This window comes from Toxotes jaculatrix, chromosome 3 (assembly GCF_017976425.1).
Source record: "Toxotes jaculatrix isolate fToxJac2 chromosome 3, fToxJac2.pri, whole genome shotgun sequence".
NCBI classification, from domain to species: Eukaryota; Metazoa; Chordata; class Actinopteri; family Toxotidae; genus Toxotes; species Toxotes jaculatrix.
In genome coordinates this window covers 9649162-9676228 of record NC_054396.1, presented here as the reverse complement: position 1 = coordinate 9676228, position 27067 = coordinate 9649162, and the positions used below count along the sequence as shown (strand labels likewise).

At 40.8% G+C, this 27067-nt stretch overlaps 1 protein-coding gene across 30 annotated transcripts in view; it reads left to right on the top strand.

Annotated features, from left to right (window-relative positions):
• Positions 1 to 3017: 3017 nt before the first annotated feature.
• Positions 3018 to 27067, top strand: part of cast (calpastatin) — a 38618-nt gene continuing 14568 nt past the window's right edge. For 3 of the 30 annotated variants that reach the window (XM_041035004.1, XM_041034997.1, XM_041034981.1), the window contains exons 1-2: positions 3018 to 3143; positions 23046 to 23114. In XM_041035004.1, coding sequence (XP_040890938.1) covers positions 3087 to 3143; positions 23046 to 23114 — 126 coding nt within the window. In that variant the 5' untranslated portion in view covers positions 3018 to 3086. Of the gene's footprint in view, positions 3144 to 3858; positions 4052 to 4792; positions 4883 to 8819; positions 8986 to 15311; positions 15495 to 17619; positions 17671 to 23045; positions 23115 to 27067 lie in introns of those variants that run through there. The other 27 variants (XM_041034991.1, XM_041034987.1, XM_041034980.1 and 24 more) reach the window with 18 other exon arrangements.

Sequence of the window (27067 nt, the reverse complement as noted above, 5' to 3'; positions counted from 1 at the left end):
CAGTTCATGTAGGACAGACTGTTTAAATTAAGAGCAAGCGCTATTATGCACAATGACTGTTTTTATTCAGATGTACAGTGTTTGTATAAAACTAGAACAGGCTTGTTAGTCATTGTGAGTTAACTGATGATGACTGATACCTTGGTTCATCAGGCTGTGTGCAAACAGGTCTGCACCTGATCTGCAGTATAATCCACCTTTACCTAGCAACAGCTGTTTGCTCTGACCAAAGCCCTCACTGAGCGACACAGAGACACACACACAGGCTGAAGAGCCGCGAAATATTAGCAAGATGGACAGTTAGTTTCAGGCGGTCATCGTTTCAATACAGAGATCTGAACCTTTGACGGTTTTCATTGATTCTCAACATCCTCTGTCCTTGTGTCTGAGCTGTGTGGGTGTGTGTGTTTCACCACAGTGACCTGAGATCACTCATCCGGTCTTCCTTATTGCACTGAGAGAACACACACATACACACACACACACACACACACCAGCAACACAAAGCCAATACACACCAATCACACCATGAGTTTCGTTGAATGAGGTCAGAAGTCTAACCGTGTTTCGTCAGCTAATTATTTTTCCAGCTCCAGAGACACACAGTAAAGGAAAGCAACTGCTTTTAGCTGGAGGATGACGCAGATGAAGCCGAAGTGACTGCTGAGAGCAACCTCAACAGGCAGTAATTCAACCAAAATCAATTAGGTGTGGCAAATAGATGCGAAGACTTCAGCTGCACTTCCTACTCATCTCAGAGTACAGTTTATGGATCAGTGACATTTTGTGGTATCACGTGGCTTTTTTTTGGGTACAATTTTCACAGTTGTGTACAGAGAAGTTATTGTCTGATTTTGTGTGTTTATGATACAGCATATACTTTTTGAAGACACAATGCATCCCATTAAAATGGTTTGAAATTAAAATCTAAAGTATATTGACCGGAAGTCTGTCATGCAGCACAACACTGTAGTCTAATACAATCATGAGACACACCATTGTGAAGCGAAAGAGACTCATTATACCCGTGCACAGGATCAATATACTCCCATGTCATTCAGTGGGCCTGAGAAATCTGCAGCCTGTAGTCAACATAGGCTGATAGTCAACATCCCAAAGATTATGAAACGTTATTAATTATCATTATGAATTTTGTGGAGATGTACAGAACAAGGAATTCTATTACATATGAATCATACAAAATATATTTATAAATATGTTTACATCACAAACACATCATAATTTAATACCTCATTATTTCTGTCTAAAGCCTATTTATTGCTCTGATAGTTTTACTTTACTGAACAGCTGTGAGCTGTAACAGTGGATTTTGTTGTGAAAAATCAGCAGAAGCTAATCCAGTCTGCAACACTTCATTGTGTGTAGAATAACTCAGTGTATGAAAGGTTGAGAATCTGTTTCATTCATTCATGTCACCAAAGCTCAGCCAACGTTGTACAAATGTCACCTGTTATCAGAGGATGCTGTAAAAATGTCCATCCGGTGTCAGCCAGATTGGCATCACTCTGCAGGTGATAGACTGAGGAAACAGTTCACTGATGTGGGGGACGTTCATACTGTTATCGGGAATCGTGAATGTCACACGGACTTTGTCTCTGAAGGGCATCAGAGTGATGGGCACCGCTGGCGCTCAGACATGCAAGTCATCACTTCTTCCACCCTGTATCGCTGACATCAAGGCCGACCAGCACTAAAAAACAGACACAAATGACTGTGGAACAGCCTGTGTGTTCACAGGAGGCAGATCAGACAGGGAACACATGTCAGTGATTAATTCATTTTGGTTTTGTGTCTCCTTTTTGTCAACCCACAATGATATGTTTTCATGTCATTCAAATCAGTGTTGTTGTTCTGACAGTTTCTTGTAAAAACCATTGTTTGTCTTCGTATATTGTGGCAGGATTACTGTTGCATGGCTGTGAAGAGCATCTTTATCTTACCATCCCTTAACCTAATGCACATGAATGTACATGCTATCTTGCACTTTTTAGCATGATGTGTCATTTTTATCATCATCAGTATCAGGGATCATTGAGAGCAATCATCAGCCTAAATCAGACAGAAACCGGTTTGCAGAGTTTATGAACGATTGCACTGGACATGTGACCAGCACCTTGCTGAGTGCATTTAAAGATCAAGCTGCAAAATGGGCTCCTGCTAACACATTTTTTCATGATCAGATAATCAGGAGATTATTTTCTTGATCACTGATTGATTGTTTGGTCTGTAATATGTCAGGAAAGTGTGGGAAATGCCCATCACGGCTTCAGATTGCATCTTAAGTCCAGTCAACAGTCCAAATATATTCAATTTACAATAAAATAAAAAGAAATGAGCAGCTCATTAAAATGATGCAGTTCATCTTATCAGATGCTGTTTTACCTCGGATAGAATGACCCCCAGATGCTGCATATTCCGGCCTGCTCTGGCTGTGTTGACTCAGACAATCCATCTTTTACCCACTAGAGGTCAGGATTGGTTTTCCTCCAGCTCACTGAGAGGAAAAGGAAAACAGCGGTGAGTCAACTCTTCCCTGAACTGTGGGGTGTGTCCTGTCATGCCAAACTCCATAGAGTGCGTTCTTGCATAAACCAAGCGTTGCATGTCTGTTTGCAGCACAAAATTGCGTTCATATCTCTAAATCTGCACTGAATCACACAATCGGTATAATTCACAAGAACCTATTTCACAAATCATCCTCTTACAATTCATGTCATGAACTTTGTATCAGTCTATTTTTTTGTGAATGACAATGTCTGGACCAGCCAGTAATGAACATCATATTGAAATGAGAGACCTGACAAATAAAATACAAGACCTTACGTGCTGCAACTTCATCTCAAAGACACACACACACACACACGCACACACGCATATTGCTAAAACAGTTTGTTTAAGCCAACTAATTCCATCAATCATCAAAGTCAAAAGTTTTCTCCGCGGGAGGGGCACCGTAATTTGCTCCAAGGGGCAGATCAGTCTGTTTTTTTTTTGACTGTGATTTCTAACAGAGATCTGAGGGCGCACAGGGAACTGTAAAAGTTCAGCTATTCGTGTTTTTAAAGATGCCACACAAGAAGAGAAGCCATGGTCACCATAAAAACACAAAGGAGGCAAAGGAGGTAAGTTTCCGTTTTCATTGCATCGCAGATGCAGACGCAGAAATGGCTCCTTCATCTCAGAACATGTTCCGAATAAGTTCCGAAATACTCAAATGGTTTGTCTGAGTCTGCACCGCCACTCTTTCTTTTAAGAAGATATGACTGGTGCAGATACATCCTGATTCTCTGTCATTCATGCGAACGACTGGGAAACACTTTCTCTGCGTATTTTCCATGTGACATGTAGGCCTATTTGTGCGGAACTGTTGCGCAGGATGTTGCTGCTCTCATGCGATAAATTCAGATGCGCTACAGAGCATCGACCAGCATTGTCTATAGTTCAGCATCATCGGTCGATCGATAATTAGTCTTTGCCAGTGGCTGAAAATGTTTCCGTAGCCGGATTTGCATCGGTTTTCGTGTCCACAGCTGCAACCACAGACACATCAAACCAAACTCTATGGCCAAACCCCCAGCTGAGCGCGGTTTTCCTGGGAATAGTGTCAATGGTAGTCTCTTAATTTCCTTCTTTGGAAATCTGTGTGTGTGTGTGTGTGTGTGTGTGTGTGGTAATGGCAGTAAGGAGGTGGTATACACTATGTGCAAGTCAGTTCAATGCTTGATTATTCTTTGGTTATGCGGAAGAGCCAATGATCCCACTGGAAGAGAGTGATTTTTTTTTTTTTTTTTCTATTTCTGCCACATCTCACTGAGTCAGAAGAATGCTTCAGTACAGGCACCTCTGTGTGATAATCAGCTGAAGTAAGTGTGCGGGGAGTGGCACACACACTGTTTGGGGAGGCATGAGATTGAAGATCTTGCGGTGAGGACAGGAGAGAGTGGCAGTGCAGGGTGGAACTTTTATTTCAGATTAGTCTTCTCCGCTCCTGGTTTCCCTCATGGCGTACGCAGCATACTGGATGAGTCGTGTGAGTATATCTGCCTCTTTTCTCCCCCTCCCTCCTCTCTTTGACCCTCTGGCGATTAAATTGAACAGCTCTTAAGTCAAGCTTGGCACCTATAGAGACGCTGTAAATGTGCTCTCCCTGCAGAAAACCAGCACAACTTGTCTCTAAGTAGATGAGCTCTGCTGAATGCTCTTTAAACTTGGCATAGCCAACTTTAGCATAGATAATCTTTGAATTGAAATAAACTATTGTTAGGGCTTTGCCCATGTTCTGTCACACACTATTTATATAGGAGGGTGTGCGACTGTTTGACCTGAGATAAGCTTCAGTACCACACTCAGTTTTCAATTAGTCCCAGTAGGTGAGGATCAGATGGAAAAGACATGGCAGTGTCTTGTAACTGTTTCAGCTCATTTCTAATCAGTTTATTCGCTCATTTCTAATTCTAATATTTCTAATTGATTCAGTCAATGGTAAACATTTTGTAACATCAAAATGTGTTACCTGACATACAGTTATAACTGTGCAGTTAGTACGTTTACATAAAATTGTTAAAAAGAAAGAGGAGGGATAAGATTCCACGACGTATACATGGGACATTTGTCGTCAGATGTTAAATGAATAATCCACCAACACAATAGACTGAAATGACTGCATCCTGTACAGGCATTCCTTTGAATTTAGTGCTAAAAACGTCTTAAGCCTTCAAAGCCTTTTCACCTACAATAACAAGCTTGTGTGTGTGTGTGTTTGTGTGTGTAGCAAAAAGGAGGAGCTGCTTCCCCACTCGGTGTCCAGCATAGTAGCAAGCCGTCAGTCTACTATTCCACGACAGGGTCCTACTATGGCAAGGTACAGCCTTTACCTCCTCCAGCTGTCTCACTGATGCAGGCAGAATCTCTGCTGAACTAATGAAAAAAAAAGAAATGTTTATTTTGGCTTAAATGTGCCCACTGAGTTCCAGTTTTGATTTTCTTCAGTTCCTTTTGATCACTTCGCTGAAAAATGTAGGACTGGAATGTGTTAATATTATGCAATAACATGAAAGCCTGCAGTTTCTCAACCTTGGAATCACTTGATGAGGCCAATAGTTTATGTGGTGTATATGTCAGAGACTAACTTATTTGTTTTATATAGTTTTCATTACAAAATGTTTACAAAAATTACAAAATTTTTCATAATATCCACATGATAATAAATCTCTGTAGGGGCTCAAATGTGGCCACAGGTCAGGAATGTATAACATACTTTAACGTTACTGTTGATGAGTGCATATCGTACTCAGGTAAAATACCTGTGCTGGACAGCAGTATAGGTGGGAAGGAAAATCTATTTGCATTTGTCTCCCTCTTTTGAGTGTGGTCACGCCTGACCTCACAAATGCTGATTCCTCAGATAAGAGCTGCAGCTTGTGTGTGAACCTCCTGCCTGAGAAAGTTGTTTCTGCTCACTCTTTTTTTGATACCAATATCAAACCCCTGTGATCTTGTTAATCTGAGTTAATGATGACCTAGCTCAGTGTCATCTGTAGCTCTGTTATTAACCTACTATATTGAGCACTTGGAAAATTAGTCCTCACTCTGACTCTTGAACTCATTTGTCCTCCCAGAAATTCTTGAGCACCTTTTATCTTTATTAGTAAAGCTTTAATCGTTACTTGGAATCATGTTTATCTTTACAAGGAATTTGTCTTTGTCATTATTACTTTACAGAGCTGCACCACTAGAACCAACTCTTACCTGACCTGAGATGTTGATATATATGATATATATATATTTTTTTTACAATGATGTAAAAGTTTATGGTTATTTATCTGCAAACTTCTGTGTAGTTGTTAATCATTCCTACATTTCCCAGTTAGCCTGTGTACAAGTGCTGCTTTTCTCTCTAGGAATATAACCCAGTGTAGGTGAAGCAGTGTGTGATGGGCTGAGTTTGTAGATGAGTGTGGTTGTAGACCGTAATGGAGATAGTGGTGGCTGTAGTATGACATGGGTCTAAATATAAAGATGAGCACCAGCTTTAGCAGAGGAGTCCAGTTACACGGACCTACTCATGTTCAAACACTGTTACACAAACATGTTGGTTGATGATAACATCTAGTATTTCCTCATTCATTAATACTATTAGATATACTGAGCTTATCGCTATCAGTTGTTCTGTCAGCAGTCTGAACCTTTTTGTGCAAAAAAGAAAATTACACCACCACATGCCACGCAAATAACATAAGTTCATCTAGGTCCTTGGGAGGTTATACTACAAGGCATCGTGTATTGTTTCCCATGGTGCGCCAGCTAGTTTTACGGGCTGGGTCAGTTGGCACTTCACATTGCCAAAGGTGTGTCTGTCTGACAGGAAATGTACCATGCTGTGGGTTTTGTGGAAGAGTCAGTGTGTACATGTGTACACACATGTATAAGCATGATAATTTGCTTAAGTGCATGTGCACTGCAACATGTAAAATATGTACATATAGTGTATGTATGTGTCTGCGCTGTACATGCTTTGTTTGTATTTTTAAAGCTGACAGATGTGGGGCAAAATGATAATAATGCAGACTGACTTCATTCCACTGGTGACTGAACACTGTGGCTAATCTGATGGAACAGCAGAGGTTTTCAGAGTCTGACACTGTGAGCCTCCCCTCAGACAAATAGACCCCAAACTTGTCTCTACTTCCCCAGTTTAAAACTGTTTGAGTCTTTTGCCTGTATGTCCAGGTTCTCTGCAGAGCAGATAACTATATAAACAGGTGGAGGAGAGTATCAGCATTCCAGGAATATAGGAACCATGCTGATGAGACATTCTGAGCTTAGTTATGTAAATGTATATGCATAGACTATGTATATTTTTTCACGTTGTACTAAATATACAACATGACAATTATGTTTTTTTTCTTAGTCTTAGTTTTGTTTGGAGTATAATCCTGCTTAAAGCTATGGAGCAGTTCCCATAATGCTGTGGGGATTGCAAACAGGAAGTGTAATTTTGCATTGGCATCACTGAGTGAGCTGTGCTGACTGGGCCACAACTTGAGCCCAGTTTTTTTGAGTCCATATTTGTTAACAAAATGGCAGTAGTTCCTGTGTATAATGTACCCATGAATATACTGACAACTATCACTGAAGAAACTTAAAAATCTGATGATTCTCAGGAAAGTTATGGAGTTATAAGGAGTGTACTTTTTTTCTCTGACTTCTGAGCCGATTCATGAACATTTATGCAGAAGTAAATGCTGGAGATAAAAATATCCATGGAAAGTTTAAGTCACACTGAATTTTGAAATGTGTCTGTCATGTCTATGTGTTCAGACATGGGGGTTATGACTCAGAGAGGGCTTATCGTCCGTAGGAAGTCTTTATCGCTTAATTAATGTCAAAAAATGGAACAGAGATGTGGTTTCTTGCCTTTCACTTTCAGCATCATATTGTACCTTCGGTGATGTTACAGGTTGTAATGCCTGTGAATTAAACTGAAAGCGACAGCTCACATCTAACCCTCCTGGACATGTAGTTTTAGTGACCATTCAACCTGTGTGCTGCACAAACAGGAGTTTCATGTCAGGCTGGTTTAAGCATTATTTTCATGTTTTGCTGAGGTGTGCTGCTAAAACACTCGTAAGTGAAAGGCTTGGCTGTCAGACTGATTCACTCAAAGGCGGTATTGTTCACTCCACCCAAGACCCAAGAATACTCCCAAGTCATAGGTGAAGCAAAGCGTCAGTGATATGACTGTAATTGCACTTTACGCCTTTAAATGGCATGAAAACAATGGGAACAATAATGGCTTCAATAATACTGGGAGGTCCTATAGACTTCAGCCTTTCCGCTTTTACAGTTTGCTGAATAAGTTGTTCAAATGAAGTTTGATTTAAAACATCTGTCCCAAAAAAGATACTGTCGCTGAGGGTTCACAGAGCCAACACCCATGCCTTAAGCTTTAGCAAATCTATTAGTCATGTGCTCTGTAGAAACACTCCCTACATTCCTGATTCTTAAATACACCTTTTGCTGTCATCCAGTCGGTTTAGCTGCACAAAATCATGATGAAATCCGCTCCTTTGGCCACAGACAGTTTTTCTTTGACTCAGCCAGTGGCTATTGATTGCTAGTTAACATTTTGAACAGGTGACCACATGTTGAAATAACAAGGGTCTAATCAATATCACTCCCTGCTATTAACCTTAAGAGGTTAAATTACTTAGGATCAGGACTGAAAGTTTTCAGGTCAGTCTGATTTCTCTTGGCAGGTAGTTGATGCAGATGAAATATAAAACTAAAGTCTGGCCCCTCCCTTTATTCTCATAGGTAATTAGGCAGCTGGGATAGTTGCACAAGCTGTGTTTTATTGCTGCGTGCACAAAAGAATTGTGTATGTAACTGTGTGTATGTCTCTATAGCCTGTATGTGTTCAAGGCCAGTAATTCATCATAAATCTGGGTGTGTGCTTGTTGATAAGCAGCTTGTATAGTGTCTCAGATAAAACTGAAGTTGTTTTAGGTACACTGTAAAGAAAAAAAAAAGCTTTTATGCATGTGTGGCCTTATGTGTGTTTTAAAGCAGTATCCGTTTCCCTGAGAAGTAGCTCAGATGTGGCCCCTCATAAGGTGGGTGTCAGTCCACGGTCAGCACACTTCCCTTTATAGCCCAGAGAGTTACAGCCCGGCCTCTTGTGACTTCCACGTCTGAGCCTTCCCCCTGCCCCCTCTGCTCCCTGACCACGCCCCCCTTCAGTCGCTCTGCCCTCCCTCTCTTTCACTCTCTCTCTCTCTCTGCCCCGTTCCCTTCCCTGCATGTTGGAAACATGCTGAAAGCCGACAGACAGGGTAGAGGCTGACAGACACGCACACACACACTCTCTCTGAGGCACTTTAAGCCAACATGGGACAGATACTGAGCTGGATCCGAGGCCCACGGGACGCCCCGGCCCTGCAGGATGTGGCTGTGGAGGAGCAGGTGTGTGCAGATGTGTGTATGTCTATGTGTGTGTGTGAGTGCTTGTGCCATGGTATGTGGTGAGCAACTAATCCAAAAGTATCCACGTGTGTTTTGTTTTGTTAACGTAAGTCATCCCGCAAATATAAAAGTATGTTTGCTGTTGTTGTTGGTTGTGTTAAACTGGTTTGTACTGTATGTTTTACAAAGGACTTATAGGGGAAACACACATAAGGAGGAAAACTATCTTGGCTCCAACCCAAGTCAGATCTCTCTCTCTCTCTCTCTCTCTCTCTCTCTCTCTCTCTCTCTCTCTCTCTCTCTCTCTCTCTCTCTCTCTGCTGGAATGTGAGAGTGTCCTGGTCAGCCTCTGCGAGTTCAATGTGTGCTGTGTAGTAGTCAGATATTAAACCAAGGCTGGGGCAATGCCTGCAGTGCTTGTTGCTGGTTGCTACAAGCACCAAACCAGATGTTGATATTGTTTTTAAGCTGATAGGTGTGTGTGTGTGTGTGTGTCTGTGTACAGTGTGTGCTGAGAATATGCTGATCTTATTTTCATAAAAAGAAGAAGATGAAGTTTTGTTTGGGAACCCTCACGGGAAAAGGTTTTGATTTTTGTGTCTCGCCCAAATAGCATTCTCCTGTGATAATCTGCAGCAGCAGATGGAGCAACCTCAAAGGGTGTGTAGCTGGAATAAGTGTTAAGTGTTCTTTTCTTTCTTTGCATTACTTAAAATTGTATCTACTGCAGGTCATATCCTCTGGCCTCTGCGTCATTATCATTTGTTACGTTTTCACATGTCTGGCAGAGAAAGCGACTGCGTGCTGATATGTGACAGGTCTACACCGGCTGTCCTGATGTCACTACTTTGTTATCAGGGCTGTGTTAGTTTGCTCTGAGTCACTTTATGTGTTAAAGGTTAAATAGCAAATGTGTTCAGGGAGGAGTTTGGTGCACAGATAGGCCTTCAGATTTTTGTTGGGAGCTTTCTGGGGGGGTTTTGTGTTTTGGGCCTAATTTTCTCAGCTCTGGGCTGTAACATTATGCCTCCCCCACAACTTGCTGTCATCTGGCACCACAATCATCTGAATGACAGGAAATGGCCACTGGGAAAACATATCTTGACTTCACACGCGCATCCATCAGAACAAAGTCAAAAAATGACAAAAAGACAATGGTTGAACACTTACACACATGTCCAGTACACTTCCTTGCTGTCAAACACATCCATTACGAGTTGAGTGGATGACATTGACATCAGACACTTGCAGTAATGAACACATAGAGTGTAATTTTAACACTGCAGTGAGTTTATGATTGATTTTTTTATCATATATTATTACATATATTATTTTATCATATATTACAGTTAGAGACTAGCTGGTGAACATCATGGAGCCTTTAGCAGCTAATGAGTCAGATATTTCCCTCAGGAGTTGGCAGAGGCCGAAAACAGCAAAAAGAGTGAATATTAGACTTACAGACATCAGGTGTTCAGAAATATGACTCTAAATGAATGATCATCCTTGACTTCTGGATGCGTAAATAAGCCACTGTTCACTTGCTACAGGTTTACATAGCATAGTGGTGTCAGCAGTTTAGCAGTGCAGGATATGTATAATAGTCATTACTTATATTATTGGCTCATTATCATCTTTGCATTAATATGTAAACAACATTTCATTGTTGCTAAAGTGCATCAAAATTGTTCACAAGTCATAAACATTTACCTGTCACTGCATTTCTGGCGCCACTTAGCTAAAAAAAAAAGTTTGTGAATCTGAAAAACCAATAAAATGAAATGTTTCAGAAAGACCAAAGGCATGAGAGAAACAGCTGTATTGATGAGATGTTTCATTACGTGTAACACAACAATAAACCCTCAGGCTATGTGTTTGTTTGTGCCAGAAAGAGAGGGAGAGCGAGTTGTGTACATGCGACTGTAGATACTCAGACATTTTTGTTGACACATATCCTGCACAGCTAAATGTTATCCTCCCATTTCCTGTTGAGTGTGTTTTTAAACGTTAGTGTTTGTCCCATTGCCAGGATGTGTGTTATTTCCCAGCACTCATCAGGACTTGCGCTGTCAGATTTCTCACTTCGCTGTCAGTTTGGCTTTAGCTCGGCTGCTGAACCAAACATTGCTCTCAAGCTTCTGTCATGTCAGTTATATAAAACTCTTCCAGAGTTTCCAAGCCTCTGGGCTCACCTGAGAATGTGCTTCAGTGAGGCGTTGTTGTTGTTCAGCACCAAACTCGTTTTGTACATTTGTTCTGCTGCCTGTTTACATCTGCAATGCTTGAGAAAGAGCTGATGCTCGTAGCCACATGATGTTTGTCCCGACAAGTAAGGATAGGTAATGAAGATCCAGCAGCCTGACGCTTACTGGAAGTTGTAATGTGATATAATGATTTAGATTCTTGGTATTACTTCACATACACACATGAAAGCAGAAAGCTAAAGTTGATGATGACATGTTTCCAAGCTTGTGATTTTTATGTGCCAGTTTTCAAAAGCTGACAAGTCCCAACTAAATCCTCAAGATATTACAGTTCTTGTACTCCAAAAAATTATTCTGTCATGTAGCAGTTCAAAACAGCTGAAGGATTATTTACTCTGTGGTGTAAATGTAAACCTTAGCACTAAGCAGGCGAAGTTCAATAGTTTCTCGTGCGTGTTTCTAGTGTGGGTCAACAAAGCAGGGGGAAAGTGCAGTGCTAAATTTAGAGAAAGTGTGTGGACATACAAGAGCATAGGACATCTATAGTTTACTGTAAGTGTGGGGGGACACAGATGCACACAGGGAAACCAGAGAAGGAGAGTTTCTCTGTCTGTATTTGTACCTAAATACCAATATGAAACTGATGAGAACTTTTTGATTTTTCATAATTGTTACCTTTGATATACTGAGGCACTGAAGTTATTGCTCCACATTCATGTGTTATAATGATTAAAAAAATAATTGCTGCTAAACAGTGATTTTTAATGAATAGAGCTGTCAGATTCATATTATCCTTGTTATCATGGTTGTGTATGTTCTCTGTGTTTGATTTTGATTTTAGGTTGTAAATGCAGACAGTCCTGTTTGCCAGCCAACTCCCATGTCTCAGATTTCCGAGCATCTCATCAGCACCTAAACATATCATAAGTCAGCATTAGTTCAGATAAGCTCAGACTTAAACTTAATCAGTGGTGTAAGGTATTTCCTGGCAGAAAGGACCTAAGAATAGAAAGTTTCCTCCCATTTTTACAAGCACCCAACCATGCTGGGATCTTATAAGCAATACAGCTTCAAGGGCCACTGCCATGGGTGTTGTTCTTTCACACAGGATTCATATTACTGAATATAAAACTGATCCATTCAGAGACTGATATCACTGGTCATTTCCTTGCAGATCACATTCACAAGATATCTTTTTAGCTCTCTCTCTTTTTTATAGCTGCATGAACTCCTCAGCAAGAGAATGCTTTTGGGCACCAGATGAATGTGAGTCCTTTTAGTTCTGTTGATGGTCTCTTAACGCCTGGAAAAGTAGTTTGAGTTTATCACTACGTGTTAATTTTACTTGTTTCTACCTGTTGATTGGTGATAGGCGATAAGCTGCTGCTTGAACTATGGTTATGGTTGAGAGACTGAACCATACTAGTTTTTGATGTGCTGGATTTATAGTTTTTCGCACTCCCTTTTCCTCTGGTGTGGTCTATTTCTACTAACTCCTGAGAAAAATATTTTGGTCTTTAGCTCATCAGTTTCTTCACCAGCTAGCTGCTATCTGTGTCTGCTTATCATGTGTGCCGGCCAAAAAGTATATATAGTATATATAGTAAATGTTTCAGTCTGCTTGCTGAAACATTTAGCCTGCTGCCACTGGAAACAGGTGTGGTGAGAGCTATGAGACTCAGCCATACAAACAATGAGCTTAAACAGGCTAATAAGCTCTGTGGGTTCATCTCTGCCAGTGACCCCTTTCACAGCACACACAGTAATTTGATTAATTGTTACAAACTCAGATCGACTGCCAACTTTAATCAGGGTGTCACTGCCTTTCTTGAAGGAGTCTGGTTTGTCATCACAGCTGTTCCTCTCTCCTCGTCATTATTCCTGTTTCTGCACAGTCGGCTTACACACTAACAACAGCTCTTTCGTTTACAGGTTTAGAAACACACATTTTACTATATACTGTTCATGTTAATGAGACCTAATTCACGCACTCCTCTATAACTTTCAGAAGCATTTGGCAAAACACTCTTGTGTTTCATTTCCCAGTTCTACCAGTATGTTTATATTGTAAAATGGTTTTCACTGTGATCGCCTGCCATCAAAAGTTATACAGCATTAGTGATGTGTTTTCCCACAGTCGTAGTTTAAGAAACATGATGCTATAAAGCCTCCCACTTAGAGTTGCCCTGTTAACTCCCTAGACCCCCACCCCCCGTTTACGGCTTCAGGATTCGGATTGGTCGATCCCTGTGGATGGGTGGGTCTGCTTTAGCTCATTAGTTGTCAGCAAAGATAAGTGTTACCAGGGGTTACCAAGTAAGGCATTTGGATGATTTCCTACAGAAACATGCCTCTCTCTCTCTCTCTCTCTCTCTCTCTCTCTCTCTCTCTCACACACACACACTCACAGTCAAAGACACAAACGCCTCTTGTGGCTCTGTTGTGTTTTTGGAGTCACTCAGGGGTAAATCTATTTGAAAAGTTATTTTGAAAGGTCCCTAAACAGACACAAATATTTTTTTGCCAGAGGTTAGATTGGTAGAGACTCTGCAGCAAATCGTAGAGATATCTGCTGTCCGACTATTTGTCCTTTTAAAGATAACAACAGTCCTTTTAAAGACACACTGTTGCTCTCGAAGAATAGCAGTGATACATCAACCACATTCATCTCTGAGCTCTTTATATAGTCAAGATGAAAATCCTGTTTTGTAATCATCAGTTTGCATTGGCTGACGTTTGAGCAGGTCTATTCATGTTCAGGACAGAAATGCTTCCAAGAAAAAAAAATCTTGTAACTAGAGTTTATTATGAGGTCATATAAAAGGGAAAGCTCTCTACTAAATACGGAGTGAATATCAGAAAACAGCAATGAAACCTTTTCTTTTTCCTTTGTTTCATCATTTCCAATATAGCTGTGAAACTGTAACTTTAAAAAGCATCACATAGCTCTGCTCATATCCAAGAACAGTTTTCTTAATCATGGCAAAAATCTATATGATGTACAAAAATACCAAATATTACAGTGCAGACAAAACAAACCTGACACACATACAGTACATATATGCTAGTCTTGTGTTCATGCAGCATAAAACAACAGATGCACAAGCTTACAGACACACAATGAGCCTACACAGCAGTTTCAGATGACTCACACAGTCCTCCATTCATTCTCACCTAAGTGCTATGAGTATTTTTAGACACAAGATGGTGCTGTTTTTATTTCCAAAGCCGTCCCCTGTTAAAATGTTTTACGTGTTTTGTGGTGCAGAGAGCTTTATCTGCATTTAATCAAAAGTCTTTAGATTAACTTTAGGAAGTACTGGACTATCAACTAATCAATGCTGTGAACAGTGTGTATGTGCAAAAAAGGGAAAAGGCAAAAAAGGGTTACACTGCTATGTTTTTTAAAATTCTTACATAACCTCTGGCTGATGTCCAGATGTTGTGCTTCCTGTCTGCTCCTTTGTCCAGGGGACTACTTTGAAGACCCACGAAGGCCAGATAAAACATGTCTGAACTTGTTTTGATGACCAACTTGTTTTATTGTATATTCCTTCCAACTGTGTCTTTATTTAATTTTCAGTTTTTCTTTCCCTCTGCTCAAGCTGTGTCTTTGGGTGTGGTTTGGACTACATGTGATGTTATTCCCCCTCCCTTTCTTCTTTTCTTTCCAACCACACACACACACACACACACGCACTCTGTCTCAGCTATTTGAGTGGCTCTGCAGTCTAGATTCCTAAGCAATGAGTCTTTCAGACACACCCGACCAAACAACACTGCTGCACCAAATCCCCTTCTGCCCCTCTTAACTGCTTCTTGCTTCAACTCTGCCTCCATAATAACTCTTCCTGCAAACACCTCGCTGTGGGCCATCATGTGTGTTATCAAACTGCAACATCCCTCCTTACAAAGTCTGCACTGACCCAGCCCAAAGTTTCCCCCAAGATGACTTCTGTTTTTCTTTCCTGGCAAGCAGTGAGCAGTGGGCGGGGTCTGTGTGTGTCCGACTGTCCAATCTGACTGAGCCTGCTCTGCTGCCTTGTGGCTGAGGAGGTGGAGCCTGAGCAGCACAGGCTCGCTGTGCTTCTTCCAAGAGGGGCGGTGCAGCGAGTTTTTCACTGGGTGTGTGTGTGTCTGTATGTGTGTTTACATGTGTGCGTGTGCATGTGTATGTGCTTGACATACAGTGTGGATTTAAGTGTTTCCACGGCGGGAATCTAAGGTGAACCAGCGTCAAGAGAGCATCTTGGTAGTATACACAGCAGCATTTACAGAGGACACACACTCTCAATCAAACCTATGGTATGTATCTGTACGGTACGCTCGCTCCTTTGTAAATGCCTGTGTCTAGATGGACTTCCTGTTCGATACCTGTCAAACTGTCTATGACAGCTGTGGCAGAGCAGTGGTTAGGATCAGGTGGTTAGAGACTTATTGTTCATGTGTCAACATTCTACAGCAGCTCACCGCGTTCGGTGTGTGCTGTGTGAGCGGCAGCTTGTGCCCTTTACGTGTCATGTTAAGGAAAGTTGGCAAAGCCCTAAAGATTTCTTTGCTAGTGTTACTGGAACTTTTATGGATCCCGAGAGCAGTTGTTGCCAAGGTAACAACAAAAAGGATCAAATAAACAGTAAACAACCACCAGTGTATGTATACTGAGGGACACTGCACTCAAGTCACTGCTTTACTTATTTGCTTGAAACTGAACTTAAACTAGATCCTCTGAAATCATCCAGACTTTTTAAAATTGGGCTTTCTTTCTTATTGTGGGTAAAAGAGAAAAAAAAACTTGTGACTGATAGACAGACATAGTACAAATGCAAAATACAAGATCAGCGCTTCTGCTCTTTGTCTTTTTATCTGATTGAGAGCCAACTAACTTTAAATTCCTCTGGATATTTAGCTGCACCTGTGCAGTCTGGTAAGGTGTGTATTAGTTTGTAACAGAGGGCTGAGAGGATAAAACAGAATAGTGAGAAAAAACATAAATTAATCTTGTGTAAAATGTGGCAGACAGCAGTGAGATAAACTGACTGGAACCAGAAACGTGCTGTAAAAGTGCTGTGGTTGTCTTTCTCTAGCCTGACTTTGATATGACAATAAAGCGTATCGATAGCACAATATCAGCACAGACACACTGCTACATCAGGTTTGACTAATGACATCACTGTTGAGTTTGCCCAGCTGTCTGTTTGCTCATGAAATCTTCCCCACAGCCATGTTATTCATCCTCATTCAGCTCTGCTCTGAAACTGCAGTCGAACCTCAGCACTTAGCTTCGTTGCTGCTTTTACACCTCTGCTCCACATTCTTGCCTTGTAACACTGATTGCAGCTTCTGTCATTTCCACCACTGAGCTGAGATGATCCGCATTATCACTACTGACCATTCACACACGTTGCCAGTGCTATTTTAAAGCGGTGGCAGCGGCTAGCTCAGGAGCCGTTTTCAGCCAGATTCACATGTGCGTGTTTGTGGTTCTCGGGTGGCGCCCAGTATTAGTCATCAGTTTTCATAGCAGGGCCTAGCTACTGCTCTTGTTGGTTAAAGCCTATGTATGTGGCATTGTTTCTTCGATTTTGACAGACAAGTACATTGTGAGTTGTGTGCTTCTTGCTTCTGGCGCTTGTTGTGTTTTGGGCCTGGACGATCTGACTTTTAACTGATGGTTTGAGGACTCAAGCGGCAAACCTCGAGCTCATCGACAGTTTCTGTCTGAGGACGATGTGTCGAAGTGAAAGACTGTCAGTTTGAAATGGTTTCAAATTGCACCATAGTGCCATAATCCATATTAGCTCACTGCACTGTCATTGGTGTTCTCGAGTCGTGTGGTAGAAACACTTCAGCTCTAAAGTCCTGTGTCTAATCTTGGCCACACTCACATGGGGTTCAGCCAGCACTGTGCCCAGCCGTCTCAGAATAACCACAATGTTGATATCAATGTACCTTCACCAGCTACGTCACTCAGTGTAGTCCTCACTCGAAATTGCCCCAGCAGCTACAGTTTTTTGGTTCTGTCTATGTGTGTGTACAGTCTTTGTGTGTGTGAGTTGTGTGTCTAACCACAGGCACTATGGTTGAGCATCAGCGTGAGTGACCTCCAACAGAGTGGGCTTGTTGGTTTGTAAGTTTCTGTCTGAGTTACACAGATTTTCATTGTAGATCACCACTGCTTTTGACAAAAGAATCCCAGTTTGCAGCTGGCATTCGCACAAACTGTTTGTTGTGTCTACTGGTGTCATAGCTTAAAACTTTGTAATGGCAGCCTGTTGATAGAGATGCTGGGCTCTATGTTCGTATGTGAAGTTATCATGTGTGCTTATATGCACTGTTGTCAGTCTGCAACTGAACTGATTCCCTTTGTCTCTCTGTGTCTGTGAGTTGTGATCTTCTATTTAATCACCTCAATATTTCCTTTGTGAAACAGATATATGGCAACTATCGTCCACTCCCCTTACCCCGACAAAATTTCAATCAGGTACAGCTGTATGAAATGTCTACCGTCTGCATACTCTGATCTTGTCTGCGTACAGGACTGGACAGAATAACAGGAACACTGTAACACATTTTACAATCTACAAAAATTTCTGCACTGTTGAATTGATTGTCACAGTCTCAACAAAAATGTAATTGTCTCAAAAAGGTAGTATTTGTATCAAGGACATATTAGATTTTAAGGTGTTCCTGTTACCTTGTCCTCCCTGTTTATGGCCAGATGTGTGATAAAAATCCAGTGTAAAACTTGGGGCTAGCTTTAGTTCCCTGAAAAGGTCTCTTAGATTTTTGGAAATAGCCAACATGACTCAGTGGTTTTCTGTCCAAATTCAAAGGTCAGTCAATATCTATTGATGTGCTGGCTAACAAAAAGTAGCCACTGAAATGTAATAATTGTTGCTGTGCAGCACAATAGTAGATAATCTTTCATCTTAGAATCTGGGTAGAAAACTCAGTGTCATGTTTCTGCTTTTCCGGAAAAACAAACTATGGAAAAATATGTTAAAGATCACAGGCTAGCCTACAGGAACTTTAGCTATCCTTTGTACAGTAACACCACCAGGATTCATTTTTTTAATGCTGCCTGTAGTCACGTGTGCTATTGATGAAAGTGGCAATCAGCATGGCATAATGTGTGAGGCATGTGCTTTTTAAACGCAGCTTGTGCTGTGTGTGTACTTGTTTACAGTGAGCGTCTTCTATCTGTAAGCAGAGAGCAGTCAGCTGTGCAGCAGGCATGAGGAATGTAGGAATGCTGCATTTTGGAGTCACAGCAGACATAAAACTCACAAAGCGTTTGGGTGGGTCTCAGGTGAGCACAAAAAGTTCAGTCTGGTGACATAACAAACCTCTGCTTCAGAATTTAGCCATTCATCTGAAACTCAGGGACAAGTTAAGGAGTATTCATCTTTTTTTCCCCCCATATTTTAAAATGGCAGTGAGGTGATATCACCTTTTTGACAGTACACTTCACGGACGAGATCAGCAGGAGTCATCTTATAAACATGCTGAGTACATAGTCCCCTTAATGTCTTTTATACAGTGCATTCTTTCCTTTTAATGGACTATGAATGATATAAGCAGCCTGTTTGTTTGCCTGTAGAAAAAGCATCTGGGTGGTTCACTGTATGTGCTGCCAAACCTGTCCTTGTTAAGTGGCATGTGTCAAACAGTGAAGGTAGGGCTGGTGGTACACTTGTGCAATGGTTTTGATGTCAGACTGAGCCTTGAGGGGAGAATACTTTGTGTATGGTTTGAAAGCATGGTTTCAAAATAAGTACCCTCCCTGAGAACAATGCAAATGCAAATGGATGCTAATTTACTCAGTGAAACAAACATGTGTCCTGACTCCTTGTAGTAGAATGTAACTTACTGGATACTGACTATTACCTTGAGATCAGAAGGTAGCACGTTCCTGCAGGACTCATGCTTCCATGGTTTTGGTCCAGCTCTTTGTTTGTGTACTGCTCTCACATGAAATGAGTCACTGAATCCTTTCGGCTCACTTCTTGTGATTTCCTCTGAAGCATTTAAGGTTTGTATAACACAAGAGAGTTCTAAACTTATTGAGGATGTGATTTTAGAGAGCCTTGGGTTTGTTATAATATGCATTCATTTTCTTGAGTTTAAGTGAAAGCACTTTCAACTGCATGCAGGCTGTGGCTAATTGTAGAAAAATGTACTTATATTCAATATCAACCTGAGTCATCAAAATGTGACGCATGTATAGTTTGATCACAGTTTTCCATTGCGGGCCTTTGAAAGTGTTGCACAATTGAAAGCCTCAACATTTCTGACTTTAGCTTCATAATTGAAGCTTCAAAAATTATTTTAGCTGGTGGATTTTTGTTTCAGTGTTCTGCAAAACACACCTGACACACCATGAATTACCACCCAACACACTGGATCACTCTTGTTTCCTATTTTCAGCTACTGAATTTTTTTTTGTGGTAACGTAGCAACAATTTAATATTTATAGCGGTAACAAGAGCAACATGACTTCCCCTGTGGCAGGGGGATGCCTTGGCTGCTTGTGACCTGACTCCTTCCTGTGTGCCATTTCCTCCTTATTCATTCTCTAAACAGCATTACGTTACCTCTCCCAACTGACAGTCAGTCAACAACAAATGACGGACAGTTTATAATAATAGATAATAACTTATAATCCTAAAAACATGTCAACAGATAAAAAGGAACTAGTATATGACAGGTAGGGGGTATGTCCCTTTACTGACATCATTTATCTGTACTTAGAATAAGATTTTTCAAATAAATATTGAGGGTTTGAGGGAAAATTTGTGAGTAAGCACTGTATGTGATTCACACGCGCTAACCCTGAGCTAGTTTGTGATCTTATTTCTGTCAAATGTAACACCAGTGTGTTAGGCAATCAGTGACACTGATGAGCTGCAATCGTTACTAAATCAGAGGTCCCAGATTGCAGATGGTTCAGAGTGGTGCAATCCACTATGTGCTCTGTCTTTCTGTGTCTCTTTCCCTCCTGTTGTTCATCTCTTTGTTTTCCTTCACTTGCTACAGTCATTCACAGACATACAACCTGTCTTCACCCTCCATCCTGCCCACTCAGCATAACCACAAAACCTGGTGCCTAGCACGGTGCATATGCAATTTTGTTGTCACAGGAATCTACAGTATCTGTCAAGAATACTTTGAAATGTATAATTACCGGTGTAAAAACAGTGTAACAGTATAAAAATTGTGATTGACAGCCTGTGTGTGAATATCCGAATGATCTCACAACCCTCTATGATAAGTGTGAAGAAACAGAGAAGCAGAGAAATGTTCACAAACAGCCTGGCTTAGATCAGATCCAACTGGGTTGGATGTGGAACTAACAGCAGTTGATCCTGGCCTGGTGTCAGTGGGGTGGAGGCTCTGTGCTCTTTATTCACACCACCTGAAAGAACAGGGCTGGGCTCTGCAGCTTACAGGACTCCACCTGGACACCGCTGCATGCACAGCTGCAGCTCACTCTTAGCAGACTTTTGTAAAACTAAGCATGCATGCCCCTCAGTTCTCCCTCCACACACAGACACTGGATGAGAGAGTGATACCAGTGGAAACGCTGGATACTTAGATCTTTTGCAGGTTATCAAATCAGCTTATTGCAGGTGGCTCAGTTGCAGCTCATTGCTTTTGCTGGGTTTTACACTTCAGGGGCCTCTATCACTAAGCACGTTCAACATACTCAGGATATTTTTTGTTATCTGGCTTCGCTAACCCTAATGTCCTGAGGCCTGTACTTAAAAAACAGCTTTGTGTTACTTTGTCAGTCAGTCCAGAAACAGAGGGACTGCACATCAGCTCTCTGCCTTGCTCTAAAGCCATTAGAATGGCATACAGCTCTACTCTATCCATGTTTAGAAAGTCTGACATTCGCTTAACCATTTCAAATTTGTAGCATGGGACTAGTGCAGCTGTTCCTGTTGCATTTGTGACTGGATCCTTCGATCCATTAATGTAGACATGCATATCTACTCTCCACATACTGATAAAACTCACTTACTAAATCAACACTATTATTTCTTTCCTTCATTTTTAGTAACTGCAAATCCAATTCAGATGTCTCAAGCATCTACATTGGAACTGGAGGCCATAACACATTTGGACTGACATACTTGTCATACACTCCCATGCTTCTCGCCACTCTGTCCCCGCTCCACCCAAAACTTGACTTTTGAGCTCTGTCCTTTTCCCAGCATGCATTTAATACTGTTTTTGTTGAGTGTTTGTTTCCATGCCCTGTCAGATTCAACCAGTAATTGCCTAGCAGCTGCTCCCTCCACACACACAGCTGTACCTCTCCTGTCTCAACCTGAATTGTGCACACTGGACATGATTTTACAGCCCCAATACAGATTCAAAGAGCCTGGGCCTGAATAATATCTGATCCTGCAAGTACTGTTGTTGATGCAGATCTGTACACAACACAAGCATGGATGTAATTAGAGCTATATATCTGTATTTTGAGGCAGCAATGTGTGCTCCCTACTCTACTCCCAAGACATCTCATTATGTCTACAACTTTTTTACATTTTGTCACAATACTCCTTATGTGTGGCTTAACCAAAATTAATTCCCCCAAAGAAAACAACACGAATCAAATCGCTCTCGGTTATTTCTACAAAATTTCACTCAGATATTCTCCCTCAGAGTCAGAGACAATGATCATGATACTGGGCTCAACATCTTGATCACACTTCCAACACCACTGCAAACACAGCGAAAAACATGATCAAAGTGGTTTAACAGTTGAGGCAAATTGAAGGAGGTTTGTTGCGTAGCTGGTAAACCAGGTTGAAGTACTTTGTTGCTAGTGCTCAAAATCAAAGGGAAGAAGCTCATTACACAAGACTGTATAAAAGATCAGGGATCTGTATACAGTCATTTATTTTTTAGCAACATTTAGGAACTACGTTAAATTTGTGTAAGATACATTTAACTTGCTTCTACCACTAATCTAAACTTGATTTAAGCATAAAAATTTGTCATACTCCTACTGATTACAGTTTTGCTACTGGTTAATGTATCATAAATCATACTGGAGGTCATCTCAGAAAAGCTTTTAGTCTTAGGTTAAGTCTTCAGGTCTTTGGGTCTTTACGTCTCAGGTCTTAGTTCAACAAGAACAGTAGTATGAATGACAAGAAGACAAACTGGATCTTTGGCATGACTGGTGATAACAGAAAAGAGATTCAGCTGCAGAAACTCATCACATCTTATCAGGAGGAAATCAGCACCAGTGTGATTTAAAGATGATGAGTGAGGAAGTGCAGCGTGTGTGAACATGAAAAATGGCTGCGTCAAAGTCAAAGGCTGACCTCAGTGGGTCTCTTTGACGATACATGTGAATGAGCACACTGTTCATTTTACGCTCTGTGATGTCAGCTGAAGAGTAACGTATGTATTGTCCATTCGTTGCTGTGGCGACCACAGAAAACAATAATACTTGGTGTTTTTGCTCTGTTCTGACAAACAGTCACACCCCACAGTGTGGAATGTAGTGTCTGAATCTACCACCTCTGACTGCAGGGTGATGGATGGGTTTGTGGACATTTTCCAGTACATTACTGCACTGTTGTAGATGTGTATCGAAGGTGTCTCTCTTTACCTCTCTCTTTCTTCCTGCCTCTGTCTTAAACATACAGTTTGAAGCTGTGGTGACATCCATCCATCTAGAAATGAGCTGCATGGAATGTTTGGTTTTCCCACAAATCTTGCCTCTTGTGAAACTGAGATGTTGTTCAGTGTGAATCTTGAAATGATTATGATGGTTTCTTGTTGGAGTTTTTGCTGCACTTGTGTAACGTTTGTGTCTTTGTCTCTTTCTATCTGCAGTCGCAGCCTAGCCAGGCCACACCCAAACCGGCAGCTCAGGTCTCCACCGTGAAGCCTGCACAGTTTGAGGTATTAAACATTCCTGTGATACCATTTAACCACTTCTCTCCCTGTCTCTCTCTAAGGAAACTCATTTGTTTACTCTGTTTAATATGTCTGGCTGACCCGCTGACCCTCCTCCATTATCTGGACTTACACAGTAAAGAAAACGTTTCTCTTCCTTCCATTCAAACACAAGAAACGTTAACACCCAGTTTCTTAGCCAGTGGGAAGCAGTTTTAACCTCTTAATGCTGCTTTAAACAATGGATCAAAGTGATTGTCCCCTCATGGACCAATTTCCAGATGCAAAGCTAGTTAATGAACTTAAAGAAGTGGACATTTAAAAATAATTTAACAGTTTTTTGTTTTTTTATCAGGAACTCTGCAGTTATACATGGAATAACTACATATCAGTTTTGTAGTTTTATTTTAAGGATCTTGGTTGATGTGTGTTGCTAGAAAACAGCTGGCAAACTTCAACAGCATAAACTGCATTTTATTAAATGTCTGTCCAGTTTGGTTTATGTGAGACAACATCAGGACAGACTGGTCTCCTTGGCCTAAATAAGTCTTAAAAAAGTCTATTTCTTTCCACTCTCTGCTGCTTTTTAGTCAAAGTACTGAAAGTCTCCTGATGGCTAGTTTTTATTTTCACTGGAACACTGTCTTCAACCTCTTCTTGGCTTTGTCCATTGTCTGATTGTCTTTCAGTGTTGTAGTATTTCCTTCTTTAAGGCCAGACAGTGTTTTGACAGAACAAGCCAACAGTACCAGCCTGAGTTTTCATTTGGCCTTCAACACTTGGGTTTAGAAATTGTCTATTTTGGTGTCTGGCCTGCAGAGAAAGGCTTTGGTAGGATATTTAGAAGTGGCTGTGTGCAGAAGATAGGTCTAATAGTTAAATTAGTAATTCATCATAATGTAAAAGTAATACAGGTTTTAAACTTACAGAGTTGTTTATAGACTAAGATTGTATTACTGAGCCATTAACCTTCAGCTATAAGTGACTCTTGTTAGGAGCTGACCTTGTTGCCCCTTTTTATACCTCTTGGTTGGCTCTGCCATAATTGGCTACAGCTACTCAAGTGTCAGTGGCAGTGTTTAAGAGCAGTGCAGTGCAGCAGGATATGTGCACACAGTGTACTACACTGTAAAAACTATTACTTAGATTCAACTTTAAAAAATGAAGGCAACATTTTCCAACTACTTTTTGCAAGTTTAGTGAAATTCTTGGTATTTTGAGTTGGTAAAAAACCAGTATTATGTATTTTACTGTATGCTAAAAAATGAAGTAGAGTTCACAAGAAAAAGTAAAATATTTGAGTTTTACCATTGTGACAAATAGCAGGATAATGACCCCATCACACTTAATTAAAATAAGTCACATTTAAAATATAAATTTTTGATTTGAATTAATTTCCTCTCATTAGACAAATTATTTCTGCAATCCACTTCAAATAATTAGTTAGCATTTCCATAACTTTAATAGATAAGGAAAGAGTTATTCGTTTCCAACATTCATTACTGTGTAACAGCTGCCATATACAAACAACTAGGTTTCTGTAATCAATCTTAATAAGTCCTTTATCAATCCCTAAAGCTGGGGAATTTTACCCATACCAAGTGAATAAAACACACACACAAGCACGCACATGCACTCGAGACGCTGGGGCAGGGGGCTTCCCTAGTGAGGAGCCCGGGGAGCTGGGGTCACAAAGGTTGGGGGGGGAGATGCGTCTCCTTCACCACCACCCATATCAAGAAGGAATCAAACCAGCGACCCTCCGATCTCCAGGCAGTCCAAAGTCCAAAAGCCACACTCTTAACTTGCTGCGCCACGACCGCCGCAAATGTTAATTTGTAAACATTAATGTTGTAAACATTTTAACATTAAAAATTACAGAAACTTCTCACCTGATCTTTAAGTGCAACACAGAACACCTTCAAAGTACAATCTACACTGTATACTCTTAAAACATTAAATTAAAACACAGGGACACCTGACCACAGCATTTGACATGAAAGAACTCACTGCTGTTGCTGGCCTGCATTAACTCGCTCATCAAATCTGAGGCTGCAGCAGCAGCAGCAGCTCTCACTTGTTCTTTGGAGGCCAGTAGCTCCTGAACACCCTCTCTACATACCATGCTCATGGACATATCTTTTTCTGCCATCAAATAGATTATTGGACTTTATTTATTATTGTTGTTTAACTTATATTATCAGAGGTAGGGCTGCTCGATTATGGCAAAAATCATAATCACGATTATTATGATTCATATTGAAATCACGATTATTCAAAACAATTATTCATTGATTTTAGAATTTGCTTTTATTGAACTTGAAACAGTTTTTTTCTGTTTAACGCAATGAGTAATGTTTAATTACAGCTAAACTGACAAAAATGAATTAAAACAAAGTGAAAAAATATAGAAATAATATATATGCAAATAATAAATAAAAATAAATATTAAAAACTATGTGGTAGTGTACTCAATGCCACAACAAACTCCAGTGCAAGAAGTTTCAGCTTCTTCTGTGTCTCGGCCAGCTCCCTCTTTGTTCTCCAGCTGTAGGAGAAGATGCTGACCAGTTTCTTGCAGAGGCCCATTGCACGGGTGATCCTGGGATCCTTCATTGCATTCTCTAAGATTACAAAAATATATGTATTAACACATTATCATGATGATCAAAAAATTTGATCAATTTATCATGATGATCATTATCAATTTATCATAGCTGTGAAGTAGGAAGACTTGACTGTAATTTGGCTGTGTGTGTGGAGGGATGACAGAGAAGCTCACATGTAATAGCCTATCTTCATTACATTTTTTGTTATTAATTATTAATTAATCACACAATCAGGAGAAAGAGAACCTACTCACCTATGGTCAAGTGGAGCCTGTGGCCGAAGCACTGCAGCCTCGTCCAGCCATTGATTTCAGCCGCCAGTCTTGCGTTTGAGGCATTGTGTGTGGTAATACAGACGAGGTTCTCCTCCTTTAAATCCCACGCAGCCATCACTTGCCTCAGGCCATGTTTTGCCCCGTGGTCTTCGGGAAAGACACCTTGTCTTCAGGGTGACGTCCGTGTCTACATAATGTAGCGTGAGGCTTGACCACAGGTCTGTTGTAGTGGCGAAATATTCTGTTGTATGAACATCTTGTGCAACTTTCTCACGACAATCATGAAAAAGTGCAGGCAATGCAACTCTGCTGAAATGGTGACGCGATGGCAGTGTGTAACGCTTGTCCGAAGTAGTCACCAATTTCTTGAATCCCGGGTTGCTAACTATTGATGAGGCTAAACTACTGTTTGTGTTCGGGGGCGGGGTGCAGCGCATCGCTGTAAAAGGTAGTGTGCGCTTCTACGTTAACGTCACAGGACAGAATGAGAGCAACACGGGAGCAAGGCATACGGCACAGTGATCGTTTTATGTCAATTATCTTTTTTTCACAATCGTGGGAAGCCAAAATCGAAATCGAATTTCAATTAATCGCCCAGCCCTAACCAGAGGGTCAAAATTCTTATTAGTGGTCAACAGTTAATTATTAATATCAACAGTAACCCCCCATCCCCACAAACTGTTTTAGACACCTTAATTCCTCTAAATGACACATAACAGATAAAAACAAACCTCTGAAACATTTACCTCAGTTCCATCAAGAGCTTAGCTACTCCATGAACTGCTCCTCCCAGTGGATCTGATGGTCCTCTGAAGAAGCAACACAAATGAAAGAAGAGTTTATTTATGAAAATATCAGGATAATTGATGTCACTGCAATGCAAAAGAAAAAGTTTAATCTTTTTACTTGAACAAATGGTTTCAAAATATTTCAACAAATTTCAGACAAATATATCCACAGATTAAGTTAAGACATGCAATTCATTTGCAACCAACAATTACTGAGAATATTTAATTTAATCATGTACTATATAGTAGTATGTAATGGTCATACGTTTTTGTGTAGCAGTCACATT